Here is a 22660-nt window from a genome sequence, read left to right as displayed (position 1 = left end):
AGCAGGAATCTGTGACTGTGGTGCAGGTAGTGCGGACACCCTGTATCACGTGACCTTTGAATGCAATCTTTTTCCGGAGCCTAGAAATCTTTTAATGTTTCCTTTGCTCCAAAACAGAGATCATACAGAGACATCACCTCTTTTATTAGAAGTTAACAGCAGACCTATCACTCTTTCGGCTGTAAAATTTTACGCATCTGCGATAGATTTTCGCGGCCATTCAAATGGGGTCTAGCCTTTTCTGTACTTTAGCAATCTGCTTAAAACTATTAAGTTACGAAGCAGTATGAGGTAGTGTAGTAGTTAAACACGTAAATCCATACAAAAAAATTCAAACAGATGGGCTCTGTCTCTCTCTACTAAATGGCGGGACAGGTGTCTGAAAAACAAACGGGGATCACAGAGTCAAAACCCCCAAACGAGCAATCACTGTGATTTATGGCTACTATGTTTTATAATTAATAAAAACACATATGGTCCTAACGGGGGAAGAGGGGTTCCTGCCTTCTCTCACATGCCATTTTCCAGAGCCGAAACAGCTGAGGGGGACACGATTGGCCCATCAAATGGCTGTACCTGCACTGAATCCCTGCACATGCGGTCCTCTGAAGGGGCAAATAATGCCCCCACTATGGCACTATTTTGGGTCAGGAAAAGGCGGTGGGGGAGGAAGGAGCCCCTTCTCCTCCAGCATCACAGTCCCAAGCCGAATTGGGTCCCTGTGATGGCCGCTAAACAAGAGTTCCCACTGGGAACCTGCCACTGGTGTATGGCTCCCAGTCCCCGTGGAGACCATGTGACAAACATCCCGTCTAGTTTGGCCCACAGAGCACTGGACACCGGATAAATTGCTTAAATGCTACACTAATGTCTCTGGAAATTGTTGGAAGTGTAAGAATAACATAGGAACGTATATTCATATCTGGTGGAGGTGTGAGAAAATACAAAAATTCTGGAAAAGTATTAACCAGTTAATAGAAGAAATTACAGGAATCAATTTGCCAATCACAACAGAAATTTTTTTTTTGCTTAATATCACACCAGAGGGGATTAAACATAATGAGTTATCTATTATACTGTACGTAGTTACAATCTAAAGAATAACAATAGCAAAGAATTGGAAAACAGACAGAATACCGACTAGGGAAGAGTTGATTACGAAGCTTTTTGAAATAATAGAAATGGATACGCTGAATATGTACTTGGCGGGAAAAACAGAAAGAAACTTTAAGCAAAAATGGCAAAAAGTCAATAAGTGGATTGAAGAAAATGTCTCATGTAACCCCAGAATGTTGGAAAATATATGGAGTGTATGTTATGGAAAAACTAAAATAAAATGTTTTTAAAAAAAATAGTTTGGCCCACAGGAGCTTCCGAAAACAAGAACGGAGCATCACCTTCCGAGGCCTCCTGCCAGGTGCGGAGGTGTCGCTGCTCACACTCTCTCGATGGTTCAGGTGAGCAAAAGGCCGGGCAGCGCCCCAAGACTCCAAATATCGGGTCATCCGGACGGAGGCTCTGATCTTCAGCCCGTCATGCACTCTGGCTTCGGAGATCTGATGGTTATTGGAGGAACGCTGCTTGGACTGAAACCAGGGTGGGGGGGAACACACATGCATTTTAAGAGGGTAAAAAAAAAAGGAAGCACATCCTTGAGTTTTGCAATCAGTCGTTTTGACATATCCATGCATCCCCTACGGGCAGAAACGCAGGAAAAGGACCCAACTAAGAATTTTAGCATGTCATGCTGGAACACAAAGGCATATGTCGATTGCTAGTGGAAATCTGACCTGCCTCCCCACACACAAGAAAGGCTATGACTTACATGTAGGGAGTCTACTTGGTGTGCAAGAAGTCCCAGGTTCAATCCCCAGCATCTCCAGCTGAATGGACTGGTTATTTGGTGTAGTGGTTAAGTGTGAGGACTCTAATCTGGGAGAACCGGGTTTGATTCCCCACTCCTCCACTAGCACCTGGCTGGATGACCTTGGGCAAGCCGTAGCTCTAATAAGAGCTGTTCTTGAAAAAGAGCCGTTTCTGTCAAGAGCTCTCTCAGCCCCACCTTCCTCACAGGGTGTCTGTTGTGGGAGGGGAAGGGAAAGGAGTTTGTAAGCCACTCTGAGACACCTTTGGGTAGTGAAGGGCGGGGTATAAATCCAATCTCTTCTTCTTCTTTTACCTCACAGGGTGTCTGTTGTGGGGAGGGGAAGGGAAAAGGAGATTGTGAGCCGCTCTGAGACACCTTTGGGTAGTTGAAGGGCGGGGTATAAATCCAATCTCTTCTTCTTTTACCGCACAGGGTGTCTGTTGTGGGGAGGGGAAGGGAAAAGGAGATTGTGAGCCGCTCTGAGACACCTTTGGGTAGTTGAAGGGCGGGGTATAAATCCAATCTATTATTATTATTATTATTATTATTATTATTATTATTATTATTATTATTATTATTATTAGGGGATGTGAAAGCCCTAAGACCCTGGATATCAGCTGCCCAGTTCTGAGTAGACAATATTGATGATGATGGACCAATGATCTGATTCAGTATAAGGCAGCTCCATATATTCACATGGTAAGTATGTGAATGGGTAAAACAAAACTTCAAGAGGGTTCAAGAGGGAATTAGATAAATATATGAAACAGAGGTCCATCAGTGGATATTAGCCACAAAGTATGGATAGGGACTCTGGGGCAGGTGGTGCTCTGTATTCTTGGTGCTTGGGGGCGGGGTCAACAGTCCTGGCCCCAGGGCTATTTTCGGGCAGGAACGCACAGGAACGGAGTTCCGGCTGGCTCCCGAGTTGGCCACGCCCAGCAGGAACTCATTAGCATAACAGGCCCCACCCAACAGCAGGAACTCATTAGGATTGGCTACATTAGGGGTGTGTGGCCTAACATGCAAAGGAGTTCCTGCTACAAAAAAAAGGCCCTGGGTTTTGACCACAAACAAGGTCAACAGAATAAGAAGCAAAAGGTGGGTGTGGCTGGATGACCATACTTCTGGTAACATGGGTGTGTGGCCTAATATGCTAATGAGCTGTGCTGTCAGGGCTGTGGCCTATTATGCTAATGAGTTCCTGCTGGGCTTTTTCTACAAAAAAAGCCCTGTCTGGACCCACTGGTGGACCTCCTGATGGCACCGGATATTTTTGGCCACTGTGTGACAGAGTGTTGGACTGGATGGGCCATTGGCCTGATCCAACACTTGCTTCTCTTATGTTCTTAACTCCCATGGGCCAATATTCTTCCCTAGATACGGTCATGGAATGAAGCTTTTATTAGCTGATTCTTAAGAACATCAGAAGAGCCCTGCTGGATCAGACCAGTGGTCCATCTAGTCCAGCATCCTGTCTCACGCAGTGGCCAACCAGTTCCCCTGCAGGGCCAACAACGGGGTGTAGAACTGCCCCTGATGTTGTCTCCTGGCACTGGTATTTACCGCCTCTGAACATGGAGATAGATCAAGATGGGTAGCCGTGTTAGTCTGTCTGTAGCAGCACAAAAGAGCAAGAGTCCAGCAGTACCTTAAAGACTAACACTATTTGTGGCAGGGTAGGAGCTTGCGTGAGTCACTGCTCACTTCTTCAGATATCTGCAGAAGCGAGCAGTGAATCACGAAAGCTCACACCCTGCCACAAATTTTGTTAGTCTTTAAGGTGCTACTGAAGGTGAAACTGAAGCTCAAATACTTTGGCCACCCAATGAGAAGGGAGCACCCACTGGAGAAGACCCTGATGCTGGGAAAGATTGAAGGTCCAAGAAGACGGGGACGGCAAAGGATGAGATGGTTAGACAGTGTCATAGATGCAATGAACATGAAATTGAGCAAACTTCAGAGGACGGCGGAAGACAGGAAGGCCTGGCGTGATCTGGTCCACGGGGTCGCGGAGAGTCGGACTCGACTGTGCGACTGAACAACAACAACAACAAAGGTGCTACTGGACTCTTGCTCTTTTCAATTGCCTCTGAACATGGAGGTTCCCTTTAGTCACCATGGCTGTTAGCCACTGATAGACCTATCCTCCATGAATCTGTCTAACCCTCTTTTAAAACTGCCTATGCCTAATCCCTAAAATTAATTTGAAAAGAGGGAGGGGGAGAGAGAAGAGCAGGAATTCAGACTGGAACGAACTCTGCACAGCTTACAGGCCCATTACCCACAGATGTAGCTTTGCCCTCACTGCGGCTGGACTGCTACCCTCTATTATGAAGAAAACACCATGTGCTTATCAGGCAACAGAAGCTGAGATCTTGACCAGGTGTTGTATTTGCTGCTGTTTAAACACACACACACCTTTCTCTCTCTCTCTCTCTCACACACACACAGCCTTTTCAGCCAAGTTCAATCACATATTAATCGCAAACCGATTTCAGTCATCTTTGTTAGCAGGGAAGCGTTAAGGCAGAAGAGGCGTGGACGGGGGTGGGGGCTCCAGTCTGAGCTTTAGAAATCGCCTTTCGGCAAGACAAAAACGCCGTTTGGGGAGCCGAGCCGAGCAAACCGGATTGGCCCCAGAGCGCCGCTGCTCTTCTTAATTGCCCCCCTCAGAATGTCAGTATAGCTGCACTTAGACAGAAGGTGGGTGGCTTCCAGCTTATTCTTTTTAATTACACACAGTTAAAGAACAGCCTTTTCTGGATACTTGTTGAAAGGCTCCTTGGAGACCGAGCTCTAAAAGTTATTGGCTCGTGGTGGAGCTGCAGTCCCTGGCAACTGAACGTCTAACGCTGTAGCCCTGTTACACAGTCCCCAACCCCGACACCCCCCCCCACACTGTCCGCATTCCTCTCTTGCTTGGTTGGGATTGCCAGTTGCCTGGAGGGGGGGGGGGAGTCCTGTCCCTTTAACAGAGGCTTAATGGGTTGTTATTTAATGCCACAAGGAGGAGAGGTCAAAGAATAGGGACCCCAAGCGTATGCGATATGCAGAAATACAAACTGCAAGGGTAGCCCCATCAAAAAAAATTCACAAATTTCACAAGTTACCAGTAGACATCAGTCTCTTGCAGCATAATTACAGTCAATCAATAAAGAATCGGTGGTCACGATTCAAAAACAAGTTGCAACACAAAGCATTTCTCTCCTGTTAAATGCTTTGTACTGCAACTTGTGACCACCCATTCTACTTTATTTATTTATTGTGTTGCAATAGACTGATGGCTACTGGTAACATGTGAAATCTGTGAATTTTCTTGATGGTCTACCCTTGCGGTTTGTACAAGGAGGAGTGGGGCTGTGGCTCAGTGGAAGAGCCTCTGCTTTGCAATGCAGACGGTCCCGGGTTCAATCCCCGGCAGTGTTCCCTCTAAGCTGAGCTAGTGTGAGGTAGCTCACAGGTTTTTAGCCTCCGGCTCACACATTTTTGTCTTAGCTCAGGAAGGAGGGCTCCAGAGCAAACTAATTTATGCAGCAGCCAAATCGCTCGCTCACAACTTTAATGCCAGTCACTCACAAAGTAGAATTTTTGCTCACAAGACTCCATAGCTTAGAGGGAGCACTTTCCCTCAAGTCTTTGATGACCATTGCTTCCTCCGTTTTCCTTCAATCGGCCTACTTCTGGTTTCCTCTTTTACCTGCTGGGTCCGTTTCCTTCTCTGTTTATCAGATACGAACTCTACAACCTCTGCAGAATTTCAGTCTCTGTCCCTTCTCCTTCTGCTCCCCCCATTCTAGTGTTGTTCCTGTCAGCCAAGCTGTTTAACCTGCTCCCTCACCAAATGCAGCCTGCTTCCTCCGCAGCAGTTGGAATGCGATGACATCACAGCACGTAAGCCAATGGGGTGGGGAATATGCAAAAATATACCTACCCTTGGATCAATCACCAAGTAAGTTGTGATATTCATGGCTTTGAGGTATGGGTCTCTTAGGTGCCCATTGCCTTCTTCCACTTCGTAGGCTTTGCCTAGGTGATTTAGCGTCGCTTCAGTGATGTGAACACGACTGGAAAGGCAAAGAGAGGGAAACACAAAGGACTTAAACTTCTTTCCCCCTCCAGAAAGGTCACTGTAAGTGATTCATTTCCATATCAATGGCTGTTGTTGACATGTCTGTGCTTCTCAACAGCTTCACGCCTTGGCAGCCAATGCCAGGATCCTGGCGGCTGTTGCTACTTAACAGCTTTGCTTGTTGGCAATCCATCACGGTGCGTTCCTCTCTAACTGTGTGTAGTCTTTCCCACTGCAAAAGTCAAAATAACTGCAGCCAAATACATTATTTCCCACAAATTGAGCAACAACAGTCATACGTCCAGAAGGAAAATCCATGTAAAGCTGTTTATTAGGACCAAAGAAACACACACACAGGGATAATGCCCTGTTATAGTACAGTCCTAAGAACTCTTTCCTGGGAGTATCACTAAACAGACCCGAATAGGATTCTCAGTATAGTTGGTTAAGTATTGTACCTTTGGGACTGCCTCTCTCAATATGTCCCTGGAAGAGCGCCTGGAAGAGCGTTAAGCTCCGGCAATAAGAATCTGCTCATGGTCCCCTGCTCAAGAGAGGTCCCCGTCTGTCCTCGACTAGGGCCAGGGTCTTTTTGGCCCTGGCCCCTGCCTGGTGGAACTCTCTGCCAGAAAATATCGGGGCCCTACGGGAGTTACTACCAGGGGTCATTTCCTGCAGGAGCGCACAGGAGCGGAGCTCCGGCAGTAAAGAGCCCAGGGGGTGGGCACATGCAACAAGCCCCACCCCCTGCTCCCAGCAGCCCTCAGGCAGAGAAATAAGCAGCCAGGTAAGTTGCAGAGTTCCCCCAGCCCCCCTGGTCCAAAACAGTCCAGTGGCACCTTTAAGACCAAGTTTTATTCAGGTACAAGCTCTCCCTCCTCTGTGAGGACAGATCTGCACGTTCCCCCCCCCACACTACTTTTATCCAAAACAGTCCAGTGGCACCTTTAAGACCAAGTTTTATTCAGGTACAAGCTCTCCCTCCTCTGCGAGGACAGATCTACACGTTCCCCCCCCCAATAGCTAGCAATCCAAAGCAGTCCAGTGGCACCTTTAAGACCAAGTTTTATTCAGGTACAAGCTCTCCCTCCTCTGCGAGGGCAGATCTGCGTGTCCCCCCCCCCAATAGCTAGCAATCCAAAACAGTCCAGTGGAGCCTGAGTGGTGGGTGTTGCCTTCTGACACACTTCCGGTGATGCCAGGGGGTGTGGCATATGCAAATGAGTTAAGCTATTGAGTTATGCTAATGAGCTCCTGCACCTCTTTTTCTATGAAATGACCCCTGGTTACTACCTTTCCACAGGGCCTGCAAGGCAGAGACGTTCTGCCAGGCCTTCGGTTGAGGGCGAGGACTGTTTGGTACTCTCATCCCTCCTACCCAGCCCTCCACACCCCTTTACTCAAGGAGCTGGTGGGAACAGAGATTTTTTCTCCATCTTAAATAACGAGGTTGTATTGTTTGAAGTATACCCTCCGGCCCAGCCCTCCACGTGCCTTCACCCAGAACAGAAATTGTTCGCCATCTCCGGTAATGAAATTGTATCTGGAAATATATTGTTTTCAGTAGGCTTTAATGTTATTTAATGGTGTATCATCAAATCCTAGAATCGCAGAGTTGGAAGGGGCCCTACAGGCTATCCAGTCCAACCCCCTGCTCAGTGCAGGACCAGCCGAGAGCAACCCTGACAAGGGTTTGTCCAGCTGCTGCTTGAAGACTGCCAGGGAGGGGGAGCTCACCACCTCCCGAGGCAGCCGATTCCACTGCTGCACGACTCTTACTGTAAAAAAGTTTCCCTTAAGATCCAGTTGGTACCTTCCTGCCCTTAATTTAAACCCATGATTGCGACCCGGCAGTGTTCCGTCTAAGCTGAGTTAGTGTGAGCTAGCTCATAGTTTTTTAGCCTCTGGCTTACACATTTTTGTCTTAGCTCAGGAAGGATGGCTCCAGGCCAAACTAATTTAATGCAGTAGCCAAATTGCTTGCTCACAACTTTAATGCCAGTAGCTCACAAAGTAGAATTTTTGCTCACAAGACTCCACGGCTCAGAGGGAACCTTGATTGCGAGTCCTGTCCTCTGCTGCCCACAGGAACAGCTCCCTGCCCCCCTCCGAGTGACAGCCCTTCAAATACTTCAAGAGAGCCATCACGCCCCCCCCCCTCGACCGCCTCTTCTCCAGACTGAACATTCCCAAGTCCCTCAGCCTTACAGAATCATATTATCATGTTTGTTTTTGAGGTAAGTCGCCCTGAGCCCTGCTTGCAAGGGTAGGGCGGCCTAACAAGTTGGACTGAATAAATAAAATAAATAAATAGTACTGTTGATATGCTCTATCAATCTTCTTGGATGGCCTACAGTTATCTGTTCCCCACAGCCATCTGAGCATCTTCATACAGCATTAAGGCTGCCAGCCTCCAGGTGGGGCCTGGGGATCTCTCGCTTTTACAACTGATCTCCAGCTGACAGAGATCAGCTCCCCTGGAGAAAATGGCTGCTTTGAAGGGTGGACTCTGTGGCATTGGGCCATGCTCAGGCCCCTCCCCTCTTCAAACCCCGCCCTCTCCCGGATCCACCCCCAAAGTCTCCAGGTATTTTCCAACCCAGACTTGGCAACCCTATACAGCATACCTGACCCAGGCATAACCTGGGGAGGCTTACCCACACCCTTTGGACAGCCCTGTCAGCCTCTCGTTGTCTTTTTTTTTTGCTTTTCTCTTAACCTTAACAAAAAATCTGTCCAAAAAAGTTACCCATATTAAAAGCGATAAAATAAAGTCTGCCGATCCCTCCCCTCCTCCTTGCCAAACGTCTGCCCCGAGAACCTTTGCGTGGCACGACCCATCTCTCCCCCCACTGAAAAGCCAACTTCTTCCATGAAGTCACCGGCTTAGCTTCTTCTGTCTTCGCTCCCAAACAACATAAAGCTTAAGGACGCGATATAATCGTTTTTCTTCCTTTTCCACTCTCCCTTTCTCCCCCACTTCAAGCTTCCCTCCCCATATGAAGTTTCTCTATGGCACGAACGCATCTCTTTTGCTTATGTAAGTCTTCAAAGTACCATGTATATTCATGGAGCTATGAATAATACTACATTACCATGTAGAGGTATTCAGCACAGCACACACATTTTATGCAGATAAATGTTAATTACATGCCTATTTGTCTTTCTCACACACAGAATCCTAGAATCATAGAATGTTAGAGTTGGAAGGGACCTTGCAGGTCATCTAGTCCAACCCCCTGCACTCTGCAGGAGTATACTGAAAGATAGCCCTACATACACACATGTATGTATATATGTATACATGTGTATATGTATATGTATAAAGTAAAGGTAAAGGTTCCCTTGCTCGAAAGCCAGTCGAATCCGACTCTAGGGTTGCGGTGCTCATCTCCATTTCAAAGCCGAAGAGCCAGCGCTGTACGAAGACGTTTCCGTGGTCATGTGGCCGGCATGACTAAACACCAAGGCTCACGGAACGCTGTTCCCTTCCCACTGAAGTGGTCCCTATTTATCTACTTGCAATTTCTTGCTTTCGAACTGCTAGGTTGGCAGGAGCTGGAACTAGAGATGGGAGCTCACTCCGTCATGCGGCACACCCGGGTCTTGAACTGCTGAACTACTGACCTTCCACAGCCTGCAGTTCAGCGTCTTAACCACCTGAGCCACCGCAGCTCAGTATATATACACAAGTGGGGGGACACTGTATATATACACAAGTGGGGGGACACACAAGGATTTTCCTCTTTCTCTTAGCTGAAAGCCCCCATAGCCTCTCAAGTTTTCCGGCCTCCTTCTCTCCTTCTCACCCACTGGCTGACCTATCTTCATTCCATCTTCCGTTTTTCTCCTTCCCTCCCCTTAGCAGCCTCTCCCTGAGAAAAGTCTGGATGAGATGTACAGTGCTGGCCGTCAAGCCAGGCCCAGTTGCCCAGTGAAGAACCCACAAGAACTTGTAAGAGGAATCTCTTTATTTCTTCTTTCCCTCCTCCTGGTAGCCCCCATATCCCCCCTCCTTTCCCTGCATCTACTCCCCTTCCCACCCACCAAACAACCTATCTTTTAACTGCCTTCTGTCTAAATATCTATTAACTACATTTATACCCCCGGCTTTCTCCATAGTGAAGACCCAAAGGAGCTTACACCATTCTCTTCCAGTTTATCATCACAGCAACTCTGTGAGATGGGTTAGGCTGAGTGTGTGACTCGCCCAAGGTCACCCAGCAAGCTTCCCTGGTAGAGCAGTGAATGGAACCTGGGTCTCCCAGATTGTAGTCTGAAACTCTAGCCATTATACCACACTGGCTTTTCTGGGGTGGCTGCTGTTGGAACAGTAGTGAACAACGGGGCCAGGTGAGTCATGCCAGTCATGTGGTGCTGCCACCAGCTGGGTCCCAATGGGTCCTCCCTCAAAGGTGCAAACAGCCCTGGAAGGGGCCCTGCCTCCTCCCCTTGCCTTTTACTGACAGAAAACCAAGGCGTGACGGCTGGCGATACTGTTGATTGCCTAGCAATGGCCAAAGAAGATATTTGTTTCTTAAAGCTATAGGCACTGCTTCTATTACTTGGGTTAACCACCCCACCCCAGTGTTTGTTTGTTTTTTAAGATTTAAGTTTTTTCCTGCAAACCTGGGGCTTTTCTCAGAATTGTAGAAACATCTGTCCTGTCTATTCATGGCTCCAGTCTCCAGGATTAAGTATCCACAGCTCTGGCCATTCTGAGAGTTAGATCTATTGATATATACTAGCTGCCGTCTGGAGATTTGATATAGCTCTCCCGTAGTGTTCAAATTGTCCATCCCAGTTTGGTTTCAAGGACAGTTTGCAAATGTGCCAAGAAACCCATCAACATGGATTTAGGTTTACACAGAAAACCCTCTTCCCCTTTGATCAAGTGGCTGAATAGCTCTTGAAACATGGCTGGAAGCTCTCAGGAGCAACGTCTATACATACACTGCACTGTACTATCAACCCAAGAGTTTACTCAGCTGGCTAGCATCACCGACCTTCTCAGAAAAATGTTCTGGAACACACAGTTAATAAGACTGCACTTGAAAAAACACATTTCCTCCTTCGTTTAAAATGGCCTCTCCAGCCAGTGCCATGTCAATATCATTGCCTGTCTCCCAAATGGATACATCTCCTCGGTATGTACACAAACAAAAGGTCATCCATATTGCTTTTGTACGTCTATTACACATAGTATCCAACAACTTAACAATTTAACTTAATTAACTAGCTTTAATTCAGTTAATTAGCATGATTTATATACTGCTAAGACATCATTGGAGCTCTTGATTTCCGTATCTTTAAGCCCAAAGGAGAACTATTCATCTAAGGCCAGATTTCAACAATAATACAGCGGTGTTACAGGACCTGTGGTTCCAAACCCTTGCCGCAGAGGCCGATAGATTTGGCAGTTCTCGTGGGCATGTTTTGGAACTGTGGAAGCCACGTGGCTACTGACATTAGCGACATGCGAGAAACTCTGGAATGTGGTGAAAACATTGTTTAAATCACACGTGAAATTAATCACAGCTAATTGTTAGAAGGAAAGCCGTCCTGCTGTACGGAACTACCCTCAGTCGAGTAGTCAAAACGGAGACACAGATGTGCCATTGTGAGTGGATAAACTCTGCAAATACCATAGGAGCTCTGTAACCATCTGCAAAGGCCACGTTTCAACACAAGCGCCGGCATCCTCCCCAAAACCAAAATAAGCACTGCCAGACCACATGTGGACTAACTGCAAGCCGCCTACCCCTCAGCAGATAGACCTTCAGCTACTAAGAGAATATACTGATACAGCACAAACATCCACACAGTAAGATCGGTCAAGCATCCCTTATTCCAAATAACAGAGTCCTGGAACACCTTAAAGCTGAGGTGTCGAACTCATTTTTACTAAGGCTGGATTTGAGGTAAATGTCGCTTTGTCGGGCAGGGCCATGTGTGCCATGAAATGCAATGCCAGGTAGTAGAGATATTTTACCACTGACTGTGCCCCGTACCCCCCTTTAGCAGAGCTCGAGGCCAAACCAGCCCTCCTCGCCCCTTATAGTTGCCAAAACACAGAGGAGGAGAGCAGAGGAGGAGAAAGGCAGGCTCTTGTGTCCGCTGTGGTGGTGTAGGATGGTAACGGACACAGAGTCCCAGGTTCAATCCCCAGCATCTCCAGTTAAAAGGATCAAGTAGGAGGTAAAGTGAATGACCTCTACTTGCCTGTCTCCTCCTTAACTTTTCAAATTTAGTAGCACTTGCCCAATGAAGGGTTCTGACGAACTCAAAAGCTTGAACACGGTTTTGTGTCATTTTGATCGGCCCTAATAAAAGGCAGGAGTCATTTCCTGCAGGAGCGCACAGGAGCGGAACTCCGGCAGTAAAGAGCCCAGGGGGCGGGCACATGCAACAAGCCCCCCCCCCTCTTCCCAGCACCCCTCAGTCAGAGCAAGAAGCAGCCAGGTAAGTTGCAGAGCCCCCCCCCCCGGCCCCCTCAATCCAAAACAGTCCAGTGGCACCTTTAAGACTAGGTTTTATTCAGGTACAAGCTCTCCCTCCTCTGCGAGGACAGATCTGTACATTCCCCCCCCCACACACAAAAAAGCTAGCAATCCAAAACAGTCCAGTGGAGCCTGAGCAGTGGGTGTTGCCTTCTGACACACCTCCGGTGATGTCAGGGGGTGTGGCATATGCAAAAAAGTTATGGTAATGAGTTATGCTAATGAGCTCCTGCACCTCTTTTTCTACGAAATGACCCCTGATAAAAGGTATTGCCCTGATATGAAAGCAGAGTTGGCCATGGCTGGTATTTGGATGGGAGATCAGCAAGGAATACCAGGGTCGCTATGCAGAGGCAGGCAATGGCAAACCACCTCTGAATCTTTCTTGCTTTGAAAACCCTACGGGGTCATCATAATTTGGTTGTGACTTGATGGAGAGAAAAGGTATGACGTGGATTCTCTTTCTCGTTCTGCAGCAAACACCTCTGCCCTCCTCAAACAAGCCAGACAATAAAACAGGCGACTGAGCCATTGCATATACATAGGACATTGTGGCTCTTTCAGCACCAGACTAACAAATAGAACTCATGTTAATGGAGGAAACGTTCTGGGAAGGTCCATAAATGCCACTAAAAACACTCAGCCTGGGTGCATCTTTGTCATTTAAGGTCAGAGCATTCGTTCCACTAGGTTTGCCAGGTCCCCCTGGCCAATGGCAGGGGATGGGGGAGCAGGTTGCCAGATCCATTTTGGGAAACTCCTGGAGATTTGGGGATGGAACCTGGAGAGGACAGGGACCTCAGTGGGGTACCATGCTAATGGAGTCCAGCCTGCAAAGCATCCATTTTCTCCAGGGGAACTGATCTCTGTAAGTCTGGGGATGAGCTGTAATTCTGGGGGATCCCCAGGTCCCACCTGGAGGCTGGCATCCCTAGGTTCTACCAATATTTTGCTAAGTCACCAGAGAGTCAGTCAACACACACTGTGGTGTCTACTTTGTGCAGCCTCACTGGTTGCGAGAAGGTTAACACCCTGCTCAGATTACTAACGGCGATGCTTCCCAGATAAGCATCGCACTTGAGCGAACAAAGCCATACACCTTGGATCACAGTGTGAGACTCCAAGAACGCTGCATCTGTTTTCATCGAAGAGTTAGCATTTACAATTCAGGGGACCAGGTGGAATTAGATGACCTGCAACATCCCTTTTAGCTCTATGATTCTATGGAATAGGGGAAGATAACAAGGGCACACAGACCAAGGTTCCTTGAAGCAGGTGACAGAGAACAAGTGACCTGTATGTCACTAGACACCTTAGAAAAACAAATAAGCTGGTCTGAATGTGGACACGATGAACGTAATTTGATATCTCCACACCTTGATGTCTGTACACATGGCTGGCTATTGAAGGTGTGGACTGTTTGACCCTTGCCAGTCACAAGGTACAGTCATCCAGTGATGACTATACCCATCAATGATATAGATTTAGGCAGGGATGTCAAACATGTGGCCCGGGGGCCAGATCAGGCCCCCAAGGGCTTCCATCAGGCCCGCAGTGGCATTGGCCATCTCCTGCTTCCAGTTCTGCTGCTGCTGCATCCTAGCTTGCTTCACCAGACTCTCGTAATCGCTCAGCCATTTCATGTTTTAACCTGGTTCCTAGACACATAACTCTGAGCGTGAGATTTCTGTGGTGAATGTCAATAAATCAAAAGTAGGTTTGCAGCTTACAGAGCTAATGTCTTTATTTTAAGTAAAAAAAATCTTTGTGTTTGTGTCCTTTATAAAGTTTATATCTCCGGTACCTGGCATTACATTTTATGACCCACACGGCCCGGCTCAACGAGGTCTCATTTATGTCAGATCCGGTCCTCATAACAAATGAGTTCGACACCCCTGGATTAAGGACTGCCATATGAGCCTACCTGTCCACTTTGGTCATGTTTGGAGGCCCAGCCTTTGGTGCCCCTGCCATATGAGACTAGATGGGTGACAACCCGAGACAGGGCTTTCTCGGTTGTGGGACCAAAACTTTGGAACTCCCTCCCCTGGAAGATTTGTGTGTCTCCCTCTATCTGTGATCATCTTCAAGGGGGAGGGGAAGACTCTACTGTTTTTTCTGGCGTTCCCTCCACTAACTGTTATTGTCCCTCCTTCCTGGTTGCATAATTATGCACACTTTTACATTTTTTCGAATCGTTTAAATATTTTATATAGACTTATGTTTACTTTAATGATACATTGGAGCCAAAAATCCTAAATATAAATACACATTGATGGGGTCTGAACTGGCAGAGACTGATCAAGAGAGAGATCTTGGGAGTCGTAGTAGATAACTCACTGAAAATGTCGAGACAGTGTGTGACTGCAATAAAGAAGGCCAATGCTATGCTGGGGGTTATTAGGAAGGGTATTGAAAACAGATCAGCCAATATCATCATGCCCTATATAAATCAATGGTGCAACCTCATTTGGAATACTGTGTGCAGTTCTGGTCACCACACCTTAAAAAGGATATTATAGCTTTGGAAAAAGTGCAGAAAAGGGCAACTCGAATGATAAAAGGGTTGGAACACTTTCCCTATGAGGAAAGGTTAAAGCACTTAGGGCTCTTTAGCTTGAAGAAAAGACGACTGAGGGGTGACATGATTGAGGTTTACAAGATTATGCATGGGAAAGAACAGGTAGAGAAAGAGGTACTTTTTTCCTTTCTCACAATACAAGAACTCGTGGGCACTCCATGAAATTGCTGAGCGGTCGGGTTAGAACGGATAAACGGAAGTACTTCTTCACCCAAAGAATGATTAACACATGGAATTCACTGCCACAGGAAGTGGTGGCGGCTACAAGCATGGACGGCTTCAAAAGGGAATTAGATAAATGGAGCAGAGGTCCATCAGTGGCTATTAGCCACAAGGTATAGATAGGGGCTCTGGGGCAAGTGATGCTCTGTCTTCTTGGTGCTTGCGGGGGGTCAACAGTGGGAGGGCTTCTAATGTCCTGGCCCCACTGGTGGACCTCCTGATGGCACCTGGTGTTTTTGGCCACTGTGTGTTACAGAGTGTTGGACTAGATGGGCCTTTGGCCTGATCCAACATTGGCGTCTCTTATGTTCTTATGTTCTTGTACTGCTCTCACAGCCAATTTGGCTCTGAACTGTGTCACACTAAGACTTAGAAAAAGGGAGAAAATTTATTTAATACATGTATCTATGTCATATTTAAAAGTTAATTATTTTTAATCTTCACCGACTGAGAAAAGAACTTGGCAACTGCCAATGTAATATTAAAATCCACCCTCTGCTAAAAGAAACCTCAAATTATCCAGTTCACACCTAGAGTCCTGGATATAGGGTTTTATCCAACTATTTCTTGTCTTGTTAAGCAAATCACAGTCGAATAGACAGCGCTGAAGACTGTCTATTTGGCCAGAACCTCACTGACAGAGTTTCCCAGAATAAGTCACCTTATTTAAAACGTCCTAATAGCTCCCCTGACGGAATAGCATTCAATCTAGTGTGCTCACCTTTATATTTAGGTTTAATATTACCGCAAACCCTTCCAGCCTGTTTTGATTTCCTGACAGTTCCACACTACAGACGATTATTTATGTTAGCTAGACTTATATTCAGGGGTCATTTCCTGCAGGAGCGCACAGGAGCAAAGCTCCGGCAGTAAAGAGCTCAGGGGGTGGGCACATGCAACCAGCCCCACCCCCAACTCCCAGCAGCCCTCAGTCAGAGGAAGAAGAAGCCAGGTAAGTTGCAGACACACACACCCCGCCCTCCCGGTCCAAAACAGTCCAGTGGCACCTTTAAGACCAAGTTTTATTCAGGTACAAGCTCGCCCTCCAAGATTCGCCCCTTCCCCCCCCCCCCCAATAGCTAGCAAACCAAAACAGTCCAGTGGAGCCTGAGCGGTGGGCGTTTCCTTCTGATGCACTTCCGGTGATGTCAGGGTGTGTGGCATATGCAAATAAGTTATGCTAATGAGTTATGCTAAGGAGCTCCTGCACCTCTTTTTCTACAAGATGACCCCTGCTTATATTTAAATGCTTTTTAAAATGTCTTTATTGTTTTAATATTGATATGATTTTGCGTTTGATGTTTGTTGCCTCGGGGATTGTAGTTAGGTGGAAAGACACCCGAGGAATGGGTTTTAATAAATAAATAAATCAACACTGAAGTAAAAATTTGCAGTAGTACAGAGTTGCAGTCTAATAAAGCCAGAACCACCAACGACACCTCTAACCTGCACAAAACTGTGCAAACCGGAGTCACGTGACACCATGAAATGGTTCAAGGGTTGTTCTTCTTCTGGGATTATCACTGGCCGTTTCCATTCACACTCTAACACTCTGTTCTTCCAAAGTGATATCATATATACAAACCTTCCACTGTCATATAAGCAGACAGAGGAACACAACGAGGTTTGCTTAGAAATGTAAATACAGAAAAATGAGAGAACAACGCTTGCCCCATTCCGCTGAGCACAGGACAACGAACAACAGATTTCAGCTAGAGAAGATATATCTGAGTTCAGCTCCACTGCCGAGCCCCATGAGGGGCCCGGCGGTGGACCTGCAAGGCCGGCGGGAGTGCAAGGAAGCCCCACGAAGGCCCTCCCTGGCCCCAGGCAGGCCGGGGTAGGGAGAGGCAGGGAGGAAGCAACATACCCTCCCTCTTCTCCTGCCTCCTCCTGGCTGAATGAGGGCCGGAAGTGGGGTGGCCGGAAGCAGGGGGCGGGGTTTCGTCATGTGCGTTCCCCCGCGTTCCCCCCCGAAATGACCTCTGAGTTCAACATTAACTTCAACTTCCAGCAAGAGCCAATCCATAGTTCGAAGGGATGGCCAAATTCCCTTTTTTTAAAAAAATATACCAGACAGGCACCTGTCCACAAGATATCAGACTTCGAATACTTGTACTGGGCTATGATCTAAGACATGTATACTGCTATGAAATCCCATTGATCTCTGGAAGACATGTATCAGTGTTCCCTCTGAGCTGAGTTAGCGTGAGCTAGCTCACAGTTTTTTAGCCTCTGGCTCACACATTTTAGTCTTCGCCCAGGAAGGATGGCTCCAGAGCAAACTGATTTATGCAGTAACCAAATCTCTCGCTCACAGTTTTAATGCCAGTAGCTCACAAAGTAGGATTTTTGCTCACAAGACTCCACAGCTTAGAGGGAGCATTGGTGTCAAATACACCCATGTTGGTTGTTGAGCGCAGGAATTCCAGTCCATTGGTTCACCACATTCCTGACGGCTCACCAATTCTAAGAAAAAGGGTAGTGATATACTGGCACAGTACAATTAGCCAACAGCTTGCCAGTTTCTCCATTTCTATTACTCATAAAAACAACAGTGCGGTTTTGGTTCATTAGCTCAGCGGCAACCCAATGAAAAGCATCAGAAGAGCATTACCCGGGAACTCCTGCGGACTCCATACGATTAGCCAAGGAGACGTCGTGAGACCAAACGTCGTACTGCCACTTCCGAAGCCCAATCACACCACAAAGGACGTTCCCGGAATGAATGCCGACTCTCATGTTGATGTCGACCCCTGTGGCTTCTCTCACCTGCCTGCGCAAAAGATCAGGAGACAGAAATTATAAAAGACACTGGGCTTCCATCCTTGCACCCACAGTTCTCGCTTGTGTCCTTATCTTCTCCAAGTACTGTGCATCGTAATTACACAAGTCCCATCAGAACATAAGAAGAGCCCTGCTGGGCTAGCAGCACAATACAGATTAGAAGGCCATTCACATCAAATTACACGTCGTAAATATACCATCGCCCTGACTTGGATGGCCTAGGCTGGCACGATGTCATCAGATCTCAGTAGCTAAGCAGGGCTGGTCCTGGTTAGTACTTGGATGCAGGGGTCATTTCCTGCAGGAGCGCACAGGAGCGAAGCTCCGGCAATAAAGAGCCCAGGGGGCGGGCACATGCAACAAGCCCCACCCCCTGCTCCCAGCAGCCCTCAGTCAGAACAAGAAGCAGCCAGGTAAGTTGCAGAGCCCCACCCCCCCGGCCCAAAACAGTCCAGTGGCACCTTTAAGACCAAGTTTTATTCAGGTACAAGCTCTCCCTCCTCTGTGAGGACAGATCTGCACGTTCCCCCCCCCCAGCTAGCAATCCAAAACAGTCCAGTGGAGCCTGAGCGGTGGGTGTTGCCTTCTGACACACTTCCAGTCATGTCAGGGGGTGTGGCATATGCAAAACGTTATGCTAATGTGTTATGCTAATGAGCTCCTGCACCTCTTTTTCTACGAAATGACCCCTGCTTGGATGGGAGACCACCAAGGAAGTCCAGAGCTGTTACGCAGGGCCAGGCAATAGGAAAGTACCTCTGTTCGTCTCTTGCCTCAATGGCCCAGGCTAGCCCGATCTCATCAGATCTTAGAAGCTAAGCAGGGTCAGCCCTGGTTAGTACCCGGATGGGAGACCACCAAGGTAGTCCAGGGTGGCTATGCAGAAGCAGGCAACGATGAACGATATTTGAACTACCTCTGTTCATCTCCTACCTTGAAAACCCTTACGGGGTCAACGCAAATCACCTGCAACTCGACGGTACTTTCCACCACCAGTACACTACCAAATCATTGATACTTGACTGGATCGCCATTCCAACAGTGGTGATGCTTTCCCCTGGTAGAAAGGGCCTACCGCTGGAGAAAAGTACTTCCAGTAGTGGAATGGAACTGTCCGATACAACCCTCTAAGCTCTAACCCTCTAAGCTGGGACCGCCTCTCCCAGTATGCCCCGGGAAGAGCGCTACGCTCAGGAAAAAAGAACCTCCTGGTGGTCCCCAGCCCGGGAGAAATCTGGCTGTCCTCGACCAGAGCCAGCGCCTTTTCAGCCCTGGCCCCCGCCTGGTGGAACACTCTGCCGGAAGACACCCGCAGGGTGCCAGGCAGAGATGTTCCGTGGGGCCTTTGGTTGAGGTCAGCGACGGGGCGTCATTTGGCACTCTTACATAAGTCCCCATCGCCCATAACCCCTCCCCCTAGGGAGTGTGTGGAGTCGGAATTCTTTCCACCATCTTATATAAGTCCCCATCGCCCATAACCCCTTCCCCTAGGGAGTGTGTGGAGTTGGAATTCTTTCCACCATCTTATATAGGCTGTTTTCTGCTATCACAAAGATGTTGTTTTATGTACTGGTATTTACTGGGTTATTTTAATCTAGTTTTAAATTGAGATTGTATATTTATGCTCTTGTAAGCAGCCCTGAGCCCTATTCTAGGGAAGGGCGGCCTAGTGAAAATAAATAATAGATGCGCATTTCCCAAAATCGTTTCCAGCGCTTCAAGATTCTGTTTTTTTGAGTACCTACTTTATAGCTTCACACATGTCGAGTCCCATCTTCACGCAGTTCTTGGCGTGTACGGGCAAGGACACAGGTAAGCCCGAGACGCAATAATAACAGTCCCCAAGGATCTTTATCCTCATGCATTCATTTTCCTGCAAAACAAGGGAGTCATCGGAAAAACCGTAAATATGGATTAGCAAGTACCTGTCTTAAGCAACATGAAATGCTGTGCTTCCGTGTGCAAAACAAACCCAATCTGTCATTGCAGTTACTCCACCTGAAAGAGCAGATTTCCAAGGAACTCCCAGGTTCCTAAGAAGCTTATCAAGGATAATCAAGCTTCATTAAAAAAAGACAAGATTATGCAAAACTTCAATGGTTCCCTTGGAATGTGGAGTGAGAAGAAGGCACCTGGATCTTGTCAAAGAACCCATAAAACAGTTGTAAGTTATTAGAACAGAAGAGCAGCCTTGCTGGATCAGAGCAGCAATCCATCTAGTCCAGCATCCTGTTTCGCACAGTGGCCAACCAGCTCCACAGAGGCCATGGCCTTCCCCTGATGTTGCTTTCTAGCACAGGCTTTAGAAGGTTTACTGCCTCTGCATATGGAGGTTTCCTTTACACACCACAGCCAGTAGCCATTGATGGACCTATCCTCCCTAAATTTGTTGAAAGACATCTATGCTTTTGGACTTCACTACTTCCGCTGGCAGTGAATACCACAATTTAATTATTTGTTGAGAGGAGGAGGAGGAGGAGGAGGAAATTGGATTTATACCCCGCCCTTCACTTGGAGTCTCAGAGCAGCTTACAAACTCCTTTCCCTTCCCCTCCCCCCCTCAGGTGGGGCTGAGAGAGCTCTCTCAAGGACTGCTCTTTCAACAGCTCTGACAGAACTATGGCTTGCCCAAGGTCATCCAGCAGCTGCAAGTGGAGGAATGGGGAATCAAACCCGGTTCTCCCAGATCAGAGTCCGCGGACTTAACCACTACGTCAAACTGAAGTATTTCCTTTTGTTTTTCCTGTACCAGTTGCCTATTTATTTTACTGGGTACCTCCAAGTTCTAGGATTATGAGAGAGGGAGAAAAAGACCGCTCTCCATTTCCTCCACTTCATTCATAATTTTACAAACCTCTGCGATGTTTCCCCTTAGCCATCTTTTTTCCCCCTAAACTAAAACATCCCAGAATCTTCAGCCTTTCCTCTTCACTGCTCTCTTCCCTACTTTTTCCAGCTCTGCAATAACCTTTTTGAGATACGGCAACCAGAATACACAGTATTCCAAATGTGGGTGTAGCATGGGTTTATGCAAGAGCATTACAATATTGCCATTTAATTCTCAGTCTTTTTCCTAATAATCTCAAGCATGGAGTCTGGCTTTCTGACCACTGCCACATGCTGGGTCAACATTTGCATTGAGCTATCCACTTTGAGCTGCGGTGGCTCAAGTGGTTAAGAAGCTGAACCACAGGCTGTGGAAGGTCAGTAGTTCAGCAGTTCGAGACCCGAGTGTGCTGCATGACGGAGTGAGCTCCCGTCTCTACTTCCAGCTCCTGCCAACCTAGCAGTTCGAAAGCAAGAAATTGCAAGTAGATAAATAGGTACCACTTCGGTGGGAAGGTAACAGCATTCCGTGCGCCTTGGCGTTTAGTCATGCCGGCCACATGACCACGGAAACGTCTTCGGACAGCGCTGGCTCTTCGGCTTGGAAACGGAGATGAGCACCGCAACCCTAGAGTCGGACTCGACTGGCTTTCGAGAAAGGGAACCTTTACCTTTACCTTTATCCACTATAACCCCAAGATTTCATTCATTTGTGGTCTCAGCAATTCCCCAGTGGGCAACACAGCAGCATAACTTGTAAGTTTAGCAAAGCTCTCTCCTCTTCTAGTTCCTGCAAAAAATTTTTTTAAAAAGAATGTGCAGGCAACATATAAAATAGAAATATTAAGGAGACAGAACTTTAAACATCTTAATTACGCATTGATGCTATTTTAGCCCATGCTGTTTCAGTACATTTAATGATTCAATTCTACCACATCCATCACGACCTAATTAAGTTACTTTCTTGTAGCTTCTTTGCCTCTAATGAGATAAAGTTCAGTGACAAAATACTTCAAAGGCCCTAATTCCCACGTCATTAGTACTTATAATTTTTACATTTGGAAAAAAGCAGAAATAGAATCAGCCATAAATAGAGGTAGTCAGAAAGATTAGATCTCTACACAGACCCAATTTTTTTATTCGAAGGATGGAAGCCTACATGCTTAATACAAGACTTCTAGAACCATCTTTTGGAGGAAAAAAACATGGACGTTTATTTTAGTTTTGAAACAATCAGCCCAGAAAATCATAATCTTAACATTATATTCTTTCAGAGTATTGGTATCTTAGTATCTTACTGAAGCTTGAGAGATTTTAAAAAATAACATAACGTGTCCCCCCCTTTTTACAAGGACAAGATAATTGGATTGGATCCCTTTCACTTATGGAGGAGGAGACACTACTATTACTGTAACTCTTCTTCCATGAACAGAAGAGCACACTTAGAGACAACCTCAAGTACAAATTCAGCTTAGCCAAAAGCTAACTTTTTGCAAATGTGGTGGCCGTGTAACAGACCAGAGTCCTTTTAAGGTAAAGGTAAAGGTTCCCTTGCTCGAAAGCCAGTCGAGTCCGACTCTAGGGTTGCGGTGCTCATCTCCGTTTCAAAGCCGAAGAGCCAGCGCTGTCCGAAGACGTTTCTGTGGTCATGTGGCCGGCATGACTAAACACCAAGGCGCACGGAACGCTGTTACCTTCCCACCGAAGTGGTACCTGTTTATCTACTTGCAATTTCTTGCTTTCGAACAGCTAGGTGGGCAGGAGCTGGAACTAGAGATGGGAGCTCACTCCATCATGCGACACCC

At 47.1% G+C, this 22660-nt stretch overlaps 1 protein-coding gene across 1 annotated transcript in view; it reads right to left on the bottom strand.

Annotated features, from left to right (window-relative positions):
- ADCY7 (adenylate cyclase 7) overlaps positions 1-22660 on the bottom strand; it is a 95396-nt gene that overhangs the window by 46657 nt on the left and 26079 nt on the right. The window contains 4 exon segments of the mRNA XM_015419257.1: positions 1398-1586; positions 5802-5934; positions 17860-18018; positions 19775-19902. Coding sequence (XP_015274743.1) covers positions 1398-1586; positions 5802-5934; positions 17860-18018; positions 19775-19902 — 609 coding nt within the window.

Source organism: Gekko japonicus, unplaced genomic scaffold (assembly GCF_001447785.1).
Source record: "Gekko japonicus isolate JY-2015 unplaced genomic scaffold, Gekko_japonicus_V1.1 scaffold111, whole genome shotgun sequence".
NCBI lineage: Eukaryota > Metazoa > Chordata > Lepidosauria > Squamata > Gekkonidae > Gekko > Gekko japonicus.
This window is presented reverse-complemented; position numbering and strand designations above follow the sequence as displayed.